The sequence below is a fragment of the Coloeus monedula genome, assembly GCF_965178545.1.
Source record: "Coloeus monedula genome assembly, chromosome: 25".
Taxonomy (NCBI): Eukaryota; Metazoa; Chordata; class Aves; order Passeriformes; family Corvidae; genus Coloeus; species Coloeus monedula.
The window spans coordinates 580,657-592,465 of NC_138805.1; the positions used below are offsets into that span (position 1 = coordinate 580,657).

The following is an 11,809-nucleotide window of genomic DNA, read 5'->3' on the forward strand; positions in this document are numbered from 1 at the left end:
GGAGCACCAGGAGCCTGGACGGGGTCACGGCAGGGAAGGATGCGGGCAGCCCGGGCAAGGACATGGGGTGAAGTGGCACAGGAAGGCAGGACAGGTGCGAGGGCGAGCCAGCGAGGGCAGCAGAGCCAGAAGGCAGGCTGGGGCCAGGGCAAAGGAGCGAGCGAGCCAGCTGGCAAACACCAGCAAACAGCAGCAAGCCCCACGAGCAGCAGTGCAGTTGGTTTTTCTACCCCCTGGCCCCTCCCAAAGTCCGCCTGCTGACAGGGAACCACTGGTCTGGTCCAGCCTTCCTGTGCCATCCATGGGTGGAGACCTTTCTCGACCTGATTGGAGAAGCTCCTCCACAGCGTCCTACTGCCTGCCCCATGGGAGGTGTTGCCAGGCAGAGTCCCCCCAGAGCCCAGGCTGCTTCTGGTTGCCTCCTGCACATGGCACATGTGCACCCCTCCTCCACATGCCTCTGACAGCCATAGCAAAACTGAATTGGCTCCTCACACCATGGAAGCCAGAGGTTAGCTTGGCTGAGCAGTGCCAGCCCCAGCAGGCTGACTCTGCCAGGGGAAGGAAGATAAGCATGCCCCGAATCCCAGCCAGATGATTATCCAGGCTTAGAATGGCCCGTGTAAATTCGGCTAATTGTTTAATGACTTGGTCATTTGCATTCAGTGGCTTTGACACAGACCTGGCAGGGAGAAGGGTCAGGCTGTTGGGCAGCATATTGACCAAGTGCAGGAATTCTGCATCCCAGAATGGCTTCCTGGAAGCCTCTGGGTGTGAGCACAGCTCCTGCACCCACCTGTGAGAGGGGTGCTGCCAGACCTGTTTAGACCTGAACTTCACCCAGGACAGCATTTACAGCTCCCACACCCCCCAGACTGTGCATCCTTCCCACAGAGCTGTGCTGCTCCAGGGCCAGCCATGGGACTGGACCAACCAGGATGTTCTGCACTGGCACATCTCCCTCACAGCCCCGAACTCACCTGGGAATAACCTTAGAAACACCTGTACAAGAGGCAGTGGCAGACACAGGAGAGCTGCTCCTACAACAGGCTCCCTGTAATCTCCTCTCCACTGAACCTGTCAGCAGCAGGAGGCAACAGCATCTACTTTGAAATTTTACACATTTGTCTCCAAAACCAGGCACAAGCTGTAAAAGGCCACGGGCAGGGCACACAGCAGATTCTGTTTGCTGTGCCCAGGTGCACTTTGGTTTTTAGCAGTTTCAGTCACACATGGCATTTCCTGCTGCAGCGAGAAGTGGAATCTGGGAATGGCCCAGGTTTTATACAAAGGAAAACATAATTTTCTTTATGCTCTTGAATAGAGATGAAGGAAAGTATGTCACAAAGGTTTCCATCCTACCTGCTTCCCTCTGCTTTTTTTTTTTTTTTTTAATACACGAAGCCATTATTCTTTTAGTCATCAACGTATCTGTGACATTGTGACCACATTTTGTCCACGTCTTGGTGGTTGGGATAACAAAGGTTCAGAAAAACACAGCACCTCCCTAGACACACAGAGCTGAGCTTTGATCTTTGCACTGCTGTTTGCTGACTCTCCCTGTTGCCTGTGGTTTTCCTTGCAGGGCACAGCTCTTTGTCCCGGCCCAAGTCTCTGCTGGTGTCCTCCCCTTCCACGAAGCTGCTCACGCTGGAGGAGGCTCAGGCACGGACGCAGGCCCAGATCAACTCTCCCATCGTGGCAGACAGCAAGTACATCGAAGTGGGAGAAGGCCCAGCAGCTTTGCAGGGGAAGTTCCACACAGTTATAGACTTCCCATCTGAAAGGTAGAGACAGGTTTCCTTTCCAGCATGTGTCATAACTGTGTTATTTTGAATATGGCAAGAATTTGCTTATATTGACTTGAGACTCGTTAAATATGTAAAGCATTGGAGCCAGTTTTCCACCTGCTTTGGACTCTGGGAGGATTTAGCTCACATCAGTGGTGTGGTGGACAAAAATAATTTGTGCTCTACTCCCTTGTTTTCAGCAGGGGTATCATTAAATGTATAAATCCCTGTTGTCTGTGATGCAGAGATGCCTGGACCAGTCACACACAGAAATGTGAACAGGGTGAACACCTGCAGATGCTGGGGTTTTCCAGATCTCAGGACTAAGTGCCTGTCACAGATCCAGGTTCGCTTGAAGTGGAGCAGTTGGACAGGCTTGAGGACACTAGAAATTAAATATGGCAGTGGAGGAGACAAAGGTGGTTTTACAGCAGGAGTGAGAGATGCTTTTGAACACCTTTATGGCTGTCCAGCTTCCCAGAGAGCTGGGGCTTCTTCCATAAAATCCATCCCTTGGCTGCTGGACTGGACAAGGAGGAGCCTTTCCTCACCTGCACTGCAGCTGCTTTGCAGAGGCTGGGGGAATTCACCTAGCAAGACTTTAGGGCTGAGCTGGAAGAATGAAAACGTCCTCGGCTATGGAAAAGAGGGAGTTTCCAAGCAGAAACCAGGAGTTTCTGAGCAGAAAGCAGAGAGTGCTGATGACAAGCAGCCAGGATTGAGCTGCAGCTCCCCCTCCATCCATGTGTTCCATTTTCTCTCCCCAGGAAAAGGCCTCCCAGTAAGATGAAGAAGTCTCCAGTGGGGAGCTGGCGTTCCTTCTTCAACCTGGGAAAATCCTCCTCCGTGTCCAAGCGCAAACTGCAGCGCAACCCCAGCGAGCCCTCGGAAATGAAAGCCATAGCCCTGGCAGGTGAGGCCCCCTTCCAAAACCCGGGCATTTCAGCAGTGCAGAGGGATGTGTGCAGCGGGCTTTTATCTCCTTCTAGCGTCCAAGCCATGCACGACACCTCCAGCAGCTGCTCTTTCCCGATGGATCTCAGGCAGCTCTGGAGCCTGCCAGGGCTTGCACCTCCGTGCTTTGCTTGGAGCAGCTTTGGAAAGACAAGATGTGGGTGCTGCTGTAATAAATCACGGGGTAATTCCTTCTGACACTCTCATTATGAAATGAGAATGCAGTTCTGGTTCCCCTTGCTGCTGTCAGAAGATGAAACAGGGGAAAGGCACCTTCCCACAAACATTCCCTCCGAAAGCTGGACCAGAGTACCCAGAGAAGGCAGCCAACAAGCCTTTGTAGCCACAGCCAGGATATGTAGGTGGAATTCTCAGCCTTTTCCATATATAATTTTCTGTCTCTTTCCAAACTAAAAAATACCAACGTGTTTTTGCACTAGAACACACCACACATCCCAAAATGTGGGCCTGTGAGAACTTTTATCCCCTCATCTCCCAGGTCGCTCTTTAAATTCTTACCCTCACAGTCCTCGCACACTCTGTGATGCCCTTTGGGACTGTCTCCTCAGAGACTGAAATTGTACTTGTTTAGTGCCCATAAACCAGGGTGTGTAAATGTTCCTTCCTTCCCCCTTTTTGAGGGGTTTTGCTTGTGGGGATTTGTTTCCCAACCTGTCACCTGCAGCAGTCACCATTTGGGTCAGTTATGGTTTCCAGGTAAAATGAGAATCAGAAACCCACCCTCAAAACAAAATTACTCTCAAGACAGTGATGTTGGTGCTAGAAACGCATTTATGTTTTTCCTGCCACCGTTACCCAGCTAAATGTAAACCCGTTTCCTAACTGATCCTTTCCCTGTGTGGTTCCTTCCCTCAGGAGGACGAGGAGACAGCGGGACGCTCCGCTCGGCCAAGAGCGAGGAGTCCCTCACCTCCCTGCATGCCGTGGATGGTAAGGCAGAATCCTACCTGCACTTCCAGGAAATGGGCATTAAGGGAGGCACTTGGTCATCTCTGGCTGCAGATATTAAACAGGGCAGGTTTTCCACCCTTTCAGGGAAGCTGAACTTGCTAACTGATGAAGCAGCTTTCTGCTCCCAGCACAGATGGGTCTCACAGAAATGCTCTTCATGGCTTCTCCTGCTTTGAAGATTAAAAAAAGCAAACCTCTTGCTCTGGTGTAGCTGGCACTGCTTATGTTCATTCCTTGGCACCTCCCCTCGCTATTTAAAGGTTGATAGGACAGCACTGTGAAGGAAAGTCATCTCTGAGAAAGGGCTTCAGCACATTTAGTCTTTGCCTGTGCACACAGCTTAGTTTCAGATCAAGTCACGCAAAAGAGTTTAAGCAAATGTAATAAGCAGTTACTGCCAACGATGTTACTTTGTGTGCAGAGATCACCAGGGAACCTCTTGCTGCCTTAGGACTGTTCTGACCCCTGCCCACAGGGCCTGGCCTCCTGGACAGGAGGTGCTGTCACTAACCCATGTGTGTCTCCTCGTTCCAGGTGAATCCAAACTGTTCCGGCCCCGAAGGCCCAGGTCCAGCAGCGATGCCCTGTCTGCCTCCTTCAACGGGGAGCTCCTGGGGAACATGAACCGCTGCAACTCCTATGACAACCTCCCCCACGACGACAGCGACGGGGACGAGGGGCTCATCCATGTCCCTGCCCTCATCTCTCCCCGCTCCTCGGAGGATGTGGACCTGAGCCCGCCGGACATCGGTGTCGCCAGCCTGGACTTTGACCCCATGTCCTTCCAGTGCAGCCCCCCCCAGGCGGAGTCCGAGTGCCTGGACAGCAGCACCTCCCTGCTGGAGTCTGTTGACATCAATAAGGAGAAGCCAAGCCTGCTCAAGAAGGATTTAGAATCAGGCAGCCAGTCCCAGACCCCGGGCAGTGCCACGAGCTCTGAGCCAGTGTCCCCTTTCCAGGAGAAGATGAGTCCCTTCTTTACGCTGGACCTGAGCCCCACGGAAGAGCAGGCCTGCAAACCCCTCAGCTTCTCACCCAAGACAGCCCGAAAGCCTATCAAATCTCCACCACTGACCACAGAACCCACCTCCTTTGTGCTGCCCAGCCGTGTGCCAGAGGCCCTGGGAGGAGTGCCCACCACATCCAGGAACTCCTCTGCTTCCAGCTGGAGCAAAGGGATTGGCATCACTGAGATCACAAACAGGTCCCCAACCCAGATGTCCTTGCCCCTGAAAAACAGTGAAACAGGAGCAGGGGAAGGAGCCCACCAAGAGCTGCAGCATCCCCAGCTAGTGGCTGCTTGCAAAGCAGAGTTGCCAGAAGAAGGGGAGAGAGCCATGCCAAGCAGTCAGAATAAGACTGTACCCGGTGGACACACACAGCCAGGTACAGTGCATTTTCCTCCATTCTTTCTTTAAGTTCCAAAGGGGAGCTGCTCTCAGAACCGTCCTCCTCTGCGTGCCTTTAGGAGAGGGGATTGCCCATCAGTTCTGGTCACGAGTGTCTTGCAGGGCTGTGCAGATCAGTAAGGTCTTAACCTCTGCCTTCTCCCTACATCACACAAATCTCGGATAATTTCCATAATGCTTTATATTCCGCTTTTTTTTTCCCATCCTGTCATGCGTGAAAATCTCTAGCATGTCCTTCTCAATCATTTCAGCCAGTAGACCATCTAAGACTTTCCTTTTTTAAATTAAAAATCTGCCAACACTCGAAGAAGGGACCTTTCCACCTAAAACCTTATGATCAAAATTGTGTAAGGGTATCTCATTCTCTGCTACCTCCTTCCTACCTCTCTAGAAATGCAAGAGGATTTAGACAATCTCGTGGGTTTTTTCCTCTTTGTGATGAACTGCTGTGCTGTCGAGCAGCGTTTGCCTGTGAGACACAAGTGTTTCACATCAGAAGGAACTTCCACTGTGAAAGTGTGGAGAGCATCTATTTTTTTATAATAGTCTTAAGGTCACTCTCCTTATTGGGTAACATAAAATCACTCTCTCTCTCAATTTTCCCCCCATTAGGAGCAGTTGCCCTCGACTCCCCCCAGGATCCTGTTCCCGTCAGTTCTGTGTCTCTTATCCCTCCTCCTCCTCCGAAAAACGCAGCGCGCATGCTGGCCCTAGCGTTAGCCGAGTCCGCACAGCAAGCATCCGCCCAGTCCCACAAAAGGCCAGGAGATGCTCATGCTGAAAGCACAAATTATGGAGAGGCTGAAGCTGGCACAGCTCTAGAAAAGCTCCATCTTTCTGCGGGTGCTCCCGACAAGCTCCACCTGTTCACTGCTCTGCCCGAGAACCGCCTGCACTTCCAGCCCGGGGCACCTTTAGAGCAGGACTGCCAAGGCACGGCCGGGGAGCAGAACCACCCTCCCGGCGCACCTGGAGGCCAGGAGCCCCCGCCTCTCCACGCGGGCGTGCCCGGGGACACGCCTGGCAGCAGGGATGCGGAGCAGGAGCAGTGCAGCTTCCACCCCGGCAGAGCGGGGGACAAGGAGCCTTTCCCGGCCCACGGCGGGGACTGGGAGCCCGCGGCCCCGCACGGCCCAGGGGCGCTGCCCGAGCGGGAGCCGCCTGCCGCGGAGCTGGCTGTGGAGCAGCCCCACCTGCGCACGGGCCTGCTTGGGGACAAGCTGCACGCTCCCTGCACGGCCGAGGACAAGCTGCAGTCTCCATCCGTGGCTCCTGCCGGGGACAAGGGCGGCCCGGCCGTGGTGCCATACCTGAGCACCCTCCCCAGCACGGCCGCTGAGCCCCACGCCCCGCCCGGCGCTGCTCCCCCGGCGGATGTCACCGTCCCGCCCGCGCCGCGCGCGGCCCCGGCACAGAGACAGGAGCACCAGGCAGCTGTGGGACAGGTGCCAGCGGCCAAAGCACCCAGCGGCTCCGGGCAGGTACGTGCTGCTCCCTGCACAGCTCCTCTGGAGTGCTGAGCACTGGGAAAGTCGGTCCAAATCCAAATGGCAACGGGGGGGATTCGCAGGACAGCAGGAGTGATGTGGGTATAACACAGCCTTGCGGGAAATCCTGTGCTGCTTTCTCAAGGGAACGTCCCAGTATACCCACTCTCCTTGGTTTTAAGGAAAAAAGTATCTGCAGAGGCAGCTGACAGAGGGAATGATGGTTTAGAGTGCTCAGAAACAAGAATTCTTGGATCCTCTGACAAGGTCCTCTTCCAGCATTCTGATTAGGGTCTTGTCCAGTCAGTGACAGGATGAGAAGAACAGTCTTAACCTGCGCCGAGGGGGGTTTGGGTTGGACAATAGGAAGAATTTCTTCACAGAAAGGGTGGTTAGGTGCTGGAAGGGGCTGCCCAGGGAACTGGTGGAGTCCCCATCCCTGGAAGTGTCCAAGGAACAACTGGACATGGCATTCAGTGCTCTGGGCTGGTGACAAGGTGGTGGGGATCAGTCTCAGGTTGGACTCGACAGTCTCAGAGGTCTTTTCCAACCTAAATGATTCTGTGATTGGGTTAAACAAAGCAGGTCAGATTCCTTGTGCAGGATTGAAACATGGAAGTGTTCCGTCAGAAATCCAAACCCCCCAGCCCATGCCTGGCTGCAGCCCATCCTAAGCCCTGCAGCCACATTTAAGGCAGGAATTTCTGCTCTATTGCACTCCTTGATGTGCTCACCAGGACCCTGAGCAGGTTAAATCCAGGAAAGTTTTCATTAACATCATACATTTAAAAGCAGACCACCTAACAAAACACTGAGGGCACTGTGTGAAGAGACAGCCACCTCCTCCCCTTCCTCTGGTTTGGCATTTGCAGAACACAGCAGTTGTGATGAATCCCCAAATCTGCCAGTGGCACCATGCTGAGAGAGGGAACTTACACATCTGTCCTTGCCCAGCAAACAAACCAGGCACAGACAGGCTGTAATGGAGCTGACCCACATGAGTGTCTGGGATGTTCTAACTACACAACAGCAGGGGAAAAGCCGCTTGTCCCTAACTTTGGCTGCTTTCTTCCCTGCAGGTGTGGAGCACCGCTGCACCTGAGAAGCCTCCAGAGCCTGTGCCTGGCTTTGTCTCCGAGAGCAGTTCCAGCACCCGTGGCTCCTCTTCTGTGCCCGCAGGCCACCAGAGCCAGTTGGAAAAGCCTCGGGAGAGCACGAGGGCTCCCCCGCTGCACCTGCGCTCTGAGTCCGTCCCTGCGCCCTCCTCCTACAGCTTCACCCCGCCTGTGCCGCCTGTGAGGACGCTGGAGAGTAAGATCGCTGCAGCCATGCACTCCAACAACACGGACACCATCAACAACTCCAACTACCACTCCTTCCTGGCCTCCTCCATGCTGGCATCCTCCGTGGAGGAGGCGCTGCTGCCACCGCCACCGCCACCCAAGCACGCATCCCTGCAGCCGGTGTACGTGCCGCACCCCAAGCCGGAGAGCCTCCCTGAGCCCGTGGGGCCCGACGGCTACCTGCACGCCAAGCACCAGTACCGGCCTGAGAGCGTCCCTGCCCACAGCTACCACGGCAAGGCCGAGCAGCACCAGCCCTACCCGCCCCGCCCGGAGCCGCCCGTTGCTGCGGGCGCGCGCTACAGCTCCTACGGCACGCAGGGCAAGGGCTCTGCCGCGGGCCTGCACCCCAAGCCCCGCGGCCGCACCGACTTCGTGTCCTCCGTGAGCCCCACGGGGCTGCGGGGCACCGGCTACGCCGAGGAGGCCCCCCCGTACCCCACCATCCGCAGGGTGCAGTCGCTGCACGTGCCCAGCCCGGCCGCCGCCGCCGCCATCCGCTCTGTGCCCATCTCCCGCACGGAGGTGCCTCCAGACGACGAGCCCATGTACTGCCCGCGGCCCCTCTACCAGTACAAGCCATATCAGCCCCACTCCGACTACCACGTCACGCAGCTCCAGCCTTACTTCGAGAATGGGCGGGTCCATTATCGCTACAGTCCCTACTCCAGCTCCTCCAGCTCCCCCTACTACACCGCGGCCGACGGGAGCTTCTACGACCTGGATCCCTACAGCACCGTGCGGGTGCGGCCCTTCCACGGCCTGCCCGGCCGCGAGTTCGGCCCCTACACGTCCCGGCTGCAGGGCAAGGGGCTGTACCGCTACCCCAGCCTGGCTGCCTACCCCCGGGCAGGGCTCATCAACCACCTGGGCAAGGAGCACAGCTTTGTGAGCAGGGATGTGCCCCCCGCCCCGGACATCAAGCACATGTACATGTCCTGGGACCTGGAGGACATGGAGAAGTACCGCATGCAGTCCATCCGCCGCGAGAGCCGCACGCGCCAGAAGGTCAAAGGGCCCCTCATGTCCCAGTACGACAACGTGGCCCCGCTGCTGCCGGACGAGCTGGGGGGCCTGGACTCCGTCCACCTGCGCAGCAAATCGGATCCCGGCAAGAGCGGGCTGCTCACGGTGGCCGAAGGGAAGGAGGGCAGGTACCCGGCCAAGGCGGCCACGCCCGAGGGGGATGAGCGTTACTACGGGCAGCACGCAGAGCCCGAGCTGGACAGAGCCCACTACCACGGCGGGGGCTACGGGAACGGGCAGCCCGAGAAGCCATCCCTGCCCCAGAAGCAGAGCAGCATCCGGAACAGGAAGATGCACGAGCCGGGTGGCAGCAGCAGCGAGCACAGGACGCATTTGCAGCAGGAAGCGAGCCATAGGCAGCCTTCCGAACCCAAAAACGGGCCCCCCTACTCCGAGTACAGGCCTAAGGGTGGCCCAGAGCCGTCCGAGCCCATGGGCTACCAGCACTCGGGCAGCAAGTACATCACGGCCGGCCAGGAGACCCTGAGGCTGAACCACAAGGAGGGGAGGCTGGCAGAGGACAGGCCAGACCTGGAGAGGCCCCGAGGCAGAGCATCCATGGAGAAGCACTCCAGAGACTGCTACAAGGAGGAGGAACACGCTGCCCCTTCCGTGGCACCGCCGCCCAAGCCCGAGCGGAGCCACAGCCTCCGGATGCAGCACCCCGAGCCCATGGAGAGGGACTCTGCCCTGCTGTACCCCTACCAAACCCTGGGCAAGCGCCAAAGCACGATGACTGTGGTGTCCCAGTACGATAATCTGGAGGATTACCATACCCTGCCTCAGCACCAAAGAGGGGGCTATGCTGGAGCAGGGGGCTTCGTGCCCCCCGGCTTCCCCCACGTGCACAGCAGAACTTACGCCACGGCGCTGGGGCAGGGAGCCTTCCTGCCCACAGAGCTGTGTCTGCAGAGGCCCGAGACAGAGGTGCACGTCGAGTGAGCTGGGGAGGACGAGGGATAGAGTCTAAGCAGCCTCTGCTGGACAGTGGACTGTTTTATTTTTTCAGTGATGGAAAAAAACCCCCCGACCCTGCCCCGGTGAGCAAAGCAAACCCCCCTCAGCCCCCCCAGCCCCCACTCACTGTTTTTACGTAGTAGAGCTATAGATTTTCATGTAGTTTTGAGCCACCTGGGAGGACAGGGCAGGCTGTTGGCACACAGGTGTTGCCAGAGGCCGGGCAGGGCTGACACAGAAGCTGTTGGGGCAGGGAGGGAAGTTTTCCCTTCCCAGACGTGACACTGGCTGCTCCTCCCCACACCCACGGTCCCATGCACGATGGGCTGTGCACGATGGACTGTGCCTGCAGCTCTCTCCTGCTGCAAACTGCCTGTCCCAGGCTGGCTCCCGGGAAAGGGGCTCCCTGCCACACTGTGGAGGAACCACTGCTCCTTGGAGTTAACAGCAAGAGTGGGGCTGGGGGAAAGGCTCCCCAGGGATCCTCTCCTGGGTTCATGCTGAGGCCCTGCCTCTCCCGTGGGCATGGTGCACCCACTGCAGCTGCTCCAAGGTGGGTGGGGGCCTGTTTTGACTTCAAACCTGTGGAATAGGCTCCGAAGCTAGCTCACAACAGGTCTCACTTGTTACATTTCTTGCTTAACAAGCTGCTTCTGCCTACAAGGAGTCCAGTTCCTTCACATTTCTCTATTGTAAGCAGAGGCCAGCTGCGGGAGCCATGTAGGGCAGGTTTGCATTTCTCACACCAAAAGAAATAAAACACAAAACTACACCAAACCCTACTCCCAGAACAGCACACCCATTCCATGCCAGTTCTTCCTCTTTGCTGCAAGGCTCTCCGTGGCCTAGATGAGCTCATTCCATCCTGTGGCTGGCCAGACTGTGTCATCTCACTGCAAACAATACTAGAACAATAGATTTTTTAAAAGTCTATAGTATTATGTAAATCAGAGCCCACCTTGCCAGCTGTGTGTGACAAGTTGTCTGCATGAGCAGCTACCCTGGGCCAGGTCCTGCAGCAATTCCATCAGGGAATGCTCCTGCTGAGCTTAAGCTGGAGTTCTCCAGGCTCTCTGCAGCCTCTGCATTCCGTGTTGGGCAGAGATCCCTGTAGAGTTGTGGCACACAGGGAGTAGTGCTGTGCCCAGGTGCAGCTCCCCCAGTACTCAGTGAGTAGGGACAGAAGGCCAGTGCACTCTAAAATACACCAAATATGGTGTCCAAGCTGTTGAAAAGCTCTGATATTGTAAAAACAGCCTGGCAGCCCCTCATGCTGCCTCTCAGATTCCCCAGGACTCACACCCCCTGTACAAATAAAGCACATCCATCCCATTAGGCAGGGCTTGCAAGCAATACTTGAGATTTAGAAGTTTTTAAATGTTTGCTGATAAATTCCAGGGCCATTCCTGTTCTGTGTGGTTGAAGAACTTCTCTACCTGTTTCAAATCTCTAATGTTTTATGAAAAAACCTGGAAGTCCTGCACTTAGCACACAGCTGCTTAGGTGGGGTTTTTTTGAACAAAAAAGTTTCATGGCTATTTTGGGACTTTTAAATCCTAAGGAAAACCTGCTTCTAGTTGCTGACTAGTCTGTAGCTGTTTGCTTCTTTTAACCTTGGAGCCTTGTCTGGGGCTGTTTCAGTAACTACCTTCTGGTTCTGTTTTATTGTGCAATGCTGGTGTTTTAAGCATTTTGTTTAGAAGAGTTCTCACATGTTACAGAATGAAATCTGGCAGTAGGAAAGAAGGAAGAAAAAAAAAAAGAAAAAAGCAGCACTGTGATCCAGGTTACCACAATCTCCTCACGAGGAATTCCCAGGTAGAGGGGTTGGGGTTTTTGGTGAGGGAATGCTTTTTGTAATGTTTTCTTTT

General features: G+C 55.6%; 1 protein-coding gene across 1 annotated transcript in view; it reads left to right on the forward strand.

The window, feature by feature from the left end:
• The window catches only part of ARHGAP32 (Rho GTPase activating protein 32), a gene marked incomplete at its 3' end in the record, with an annotated part of 172,213 nt that extends 162,290 nt beyond the window's left edge, over nt 1-9,923 (forward strand). Inside the window, exons 20-25 of the mRNA XM_082297092.1 lie at nt 1,586-1,787; nt 2,558-2,703; nt 3,621-3,695; nt 4,251-5,102; nt 5,738-6,606; nt 7,692-9,923. Of these exons, the coding sequence (XP_082153218.1) occupies nt 1,586-1,787; nt 2,558-2,703; nt 3,621-3,695; nt 4,251-5,102; nt 5,738-6,606; nt 7,692-9,923 (4,376 nt within the window). The remainder of the gene's footprint in view (nt 1-1,585; nt 1,788-2,557; nt 2,704-3,620; nt 3,696-4,250; nt 5,103-5,737; nt 6,607-7,691) is intronic.
• Between the last annotated feature and the right edge of the window lie 1,886 nt (nt 9,924-11,809).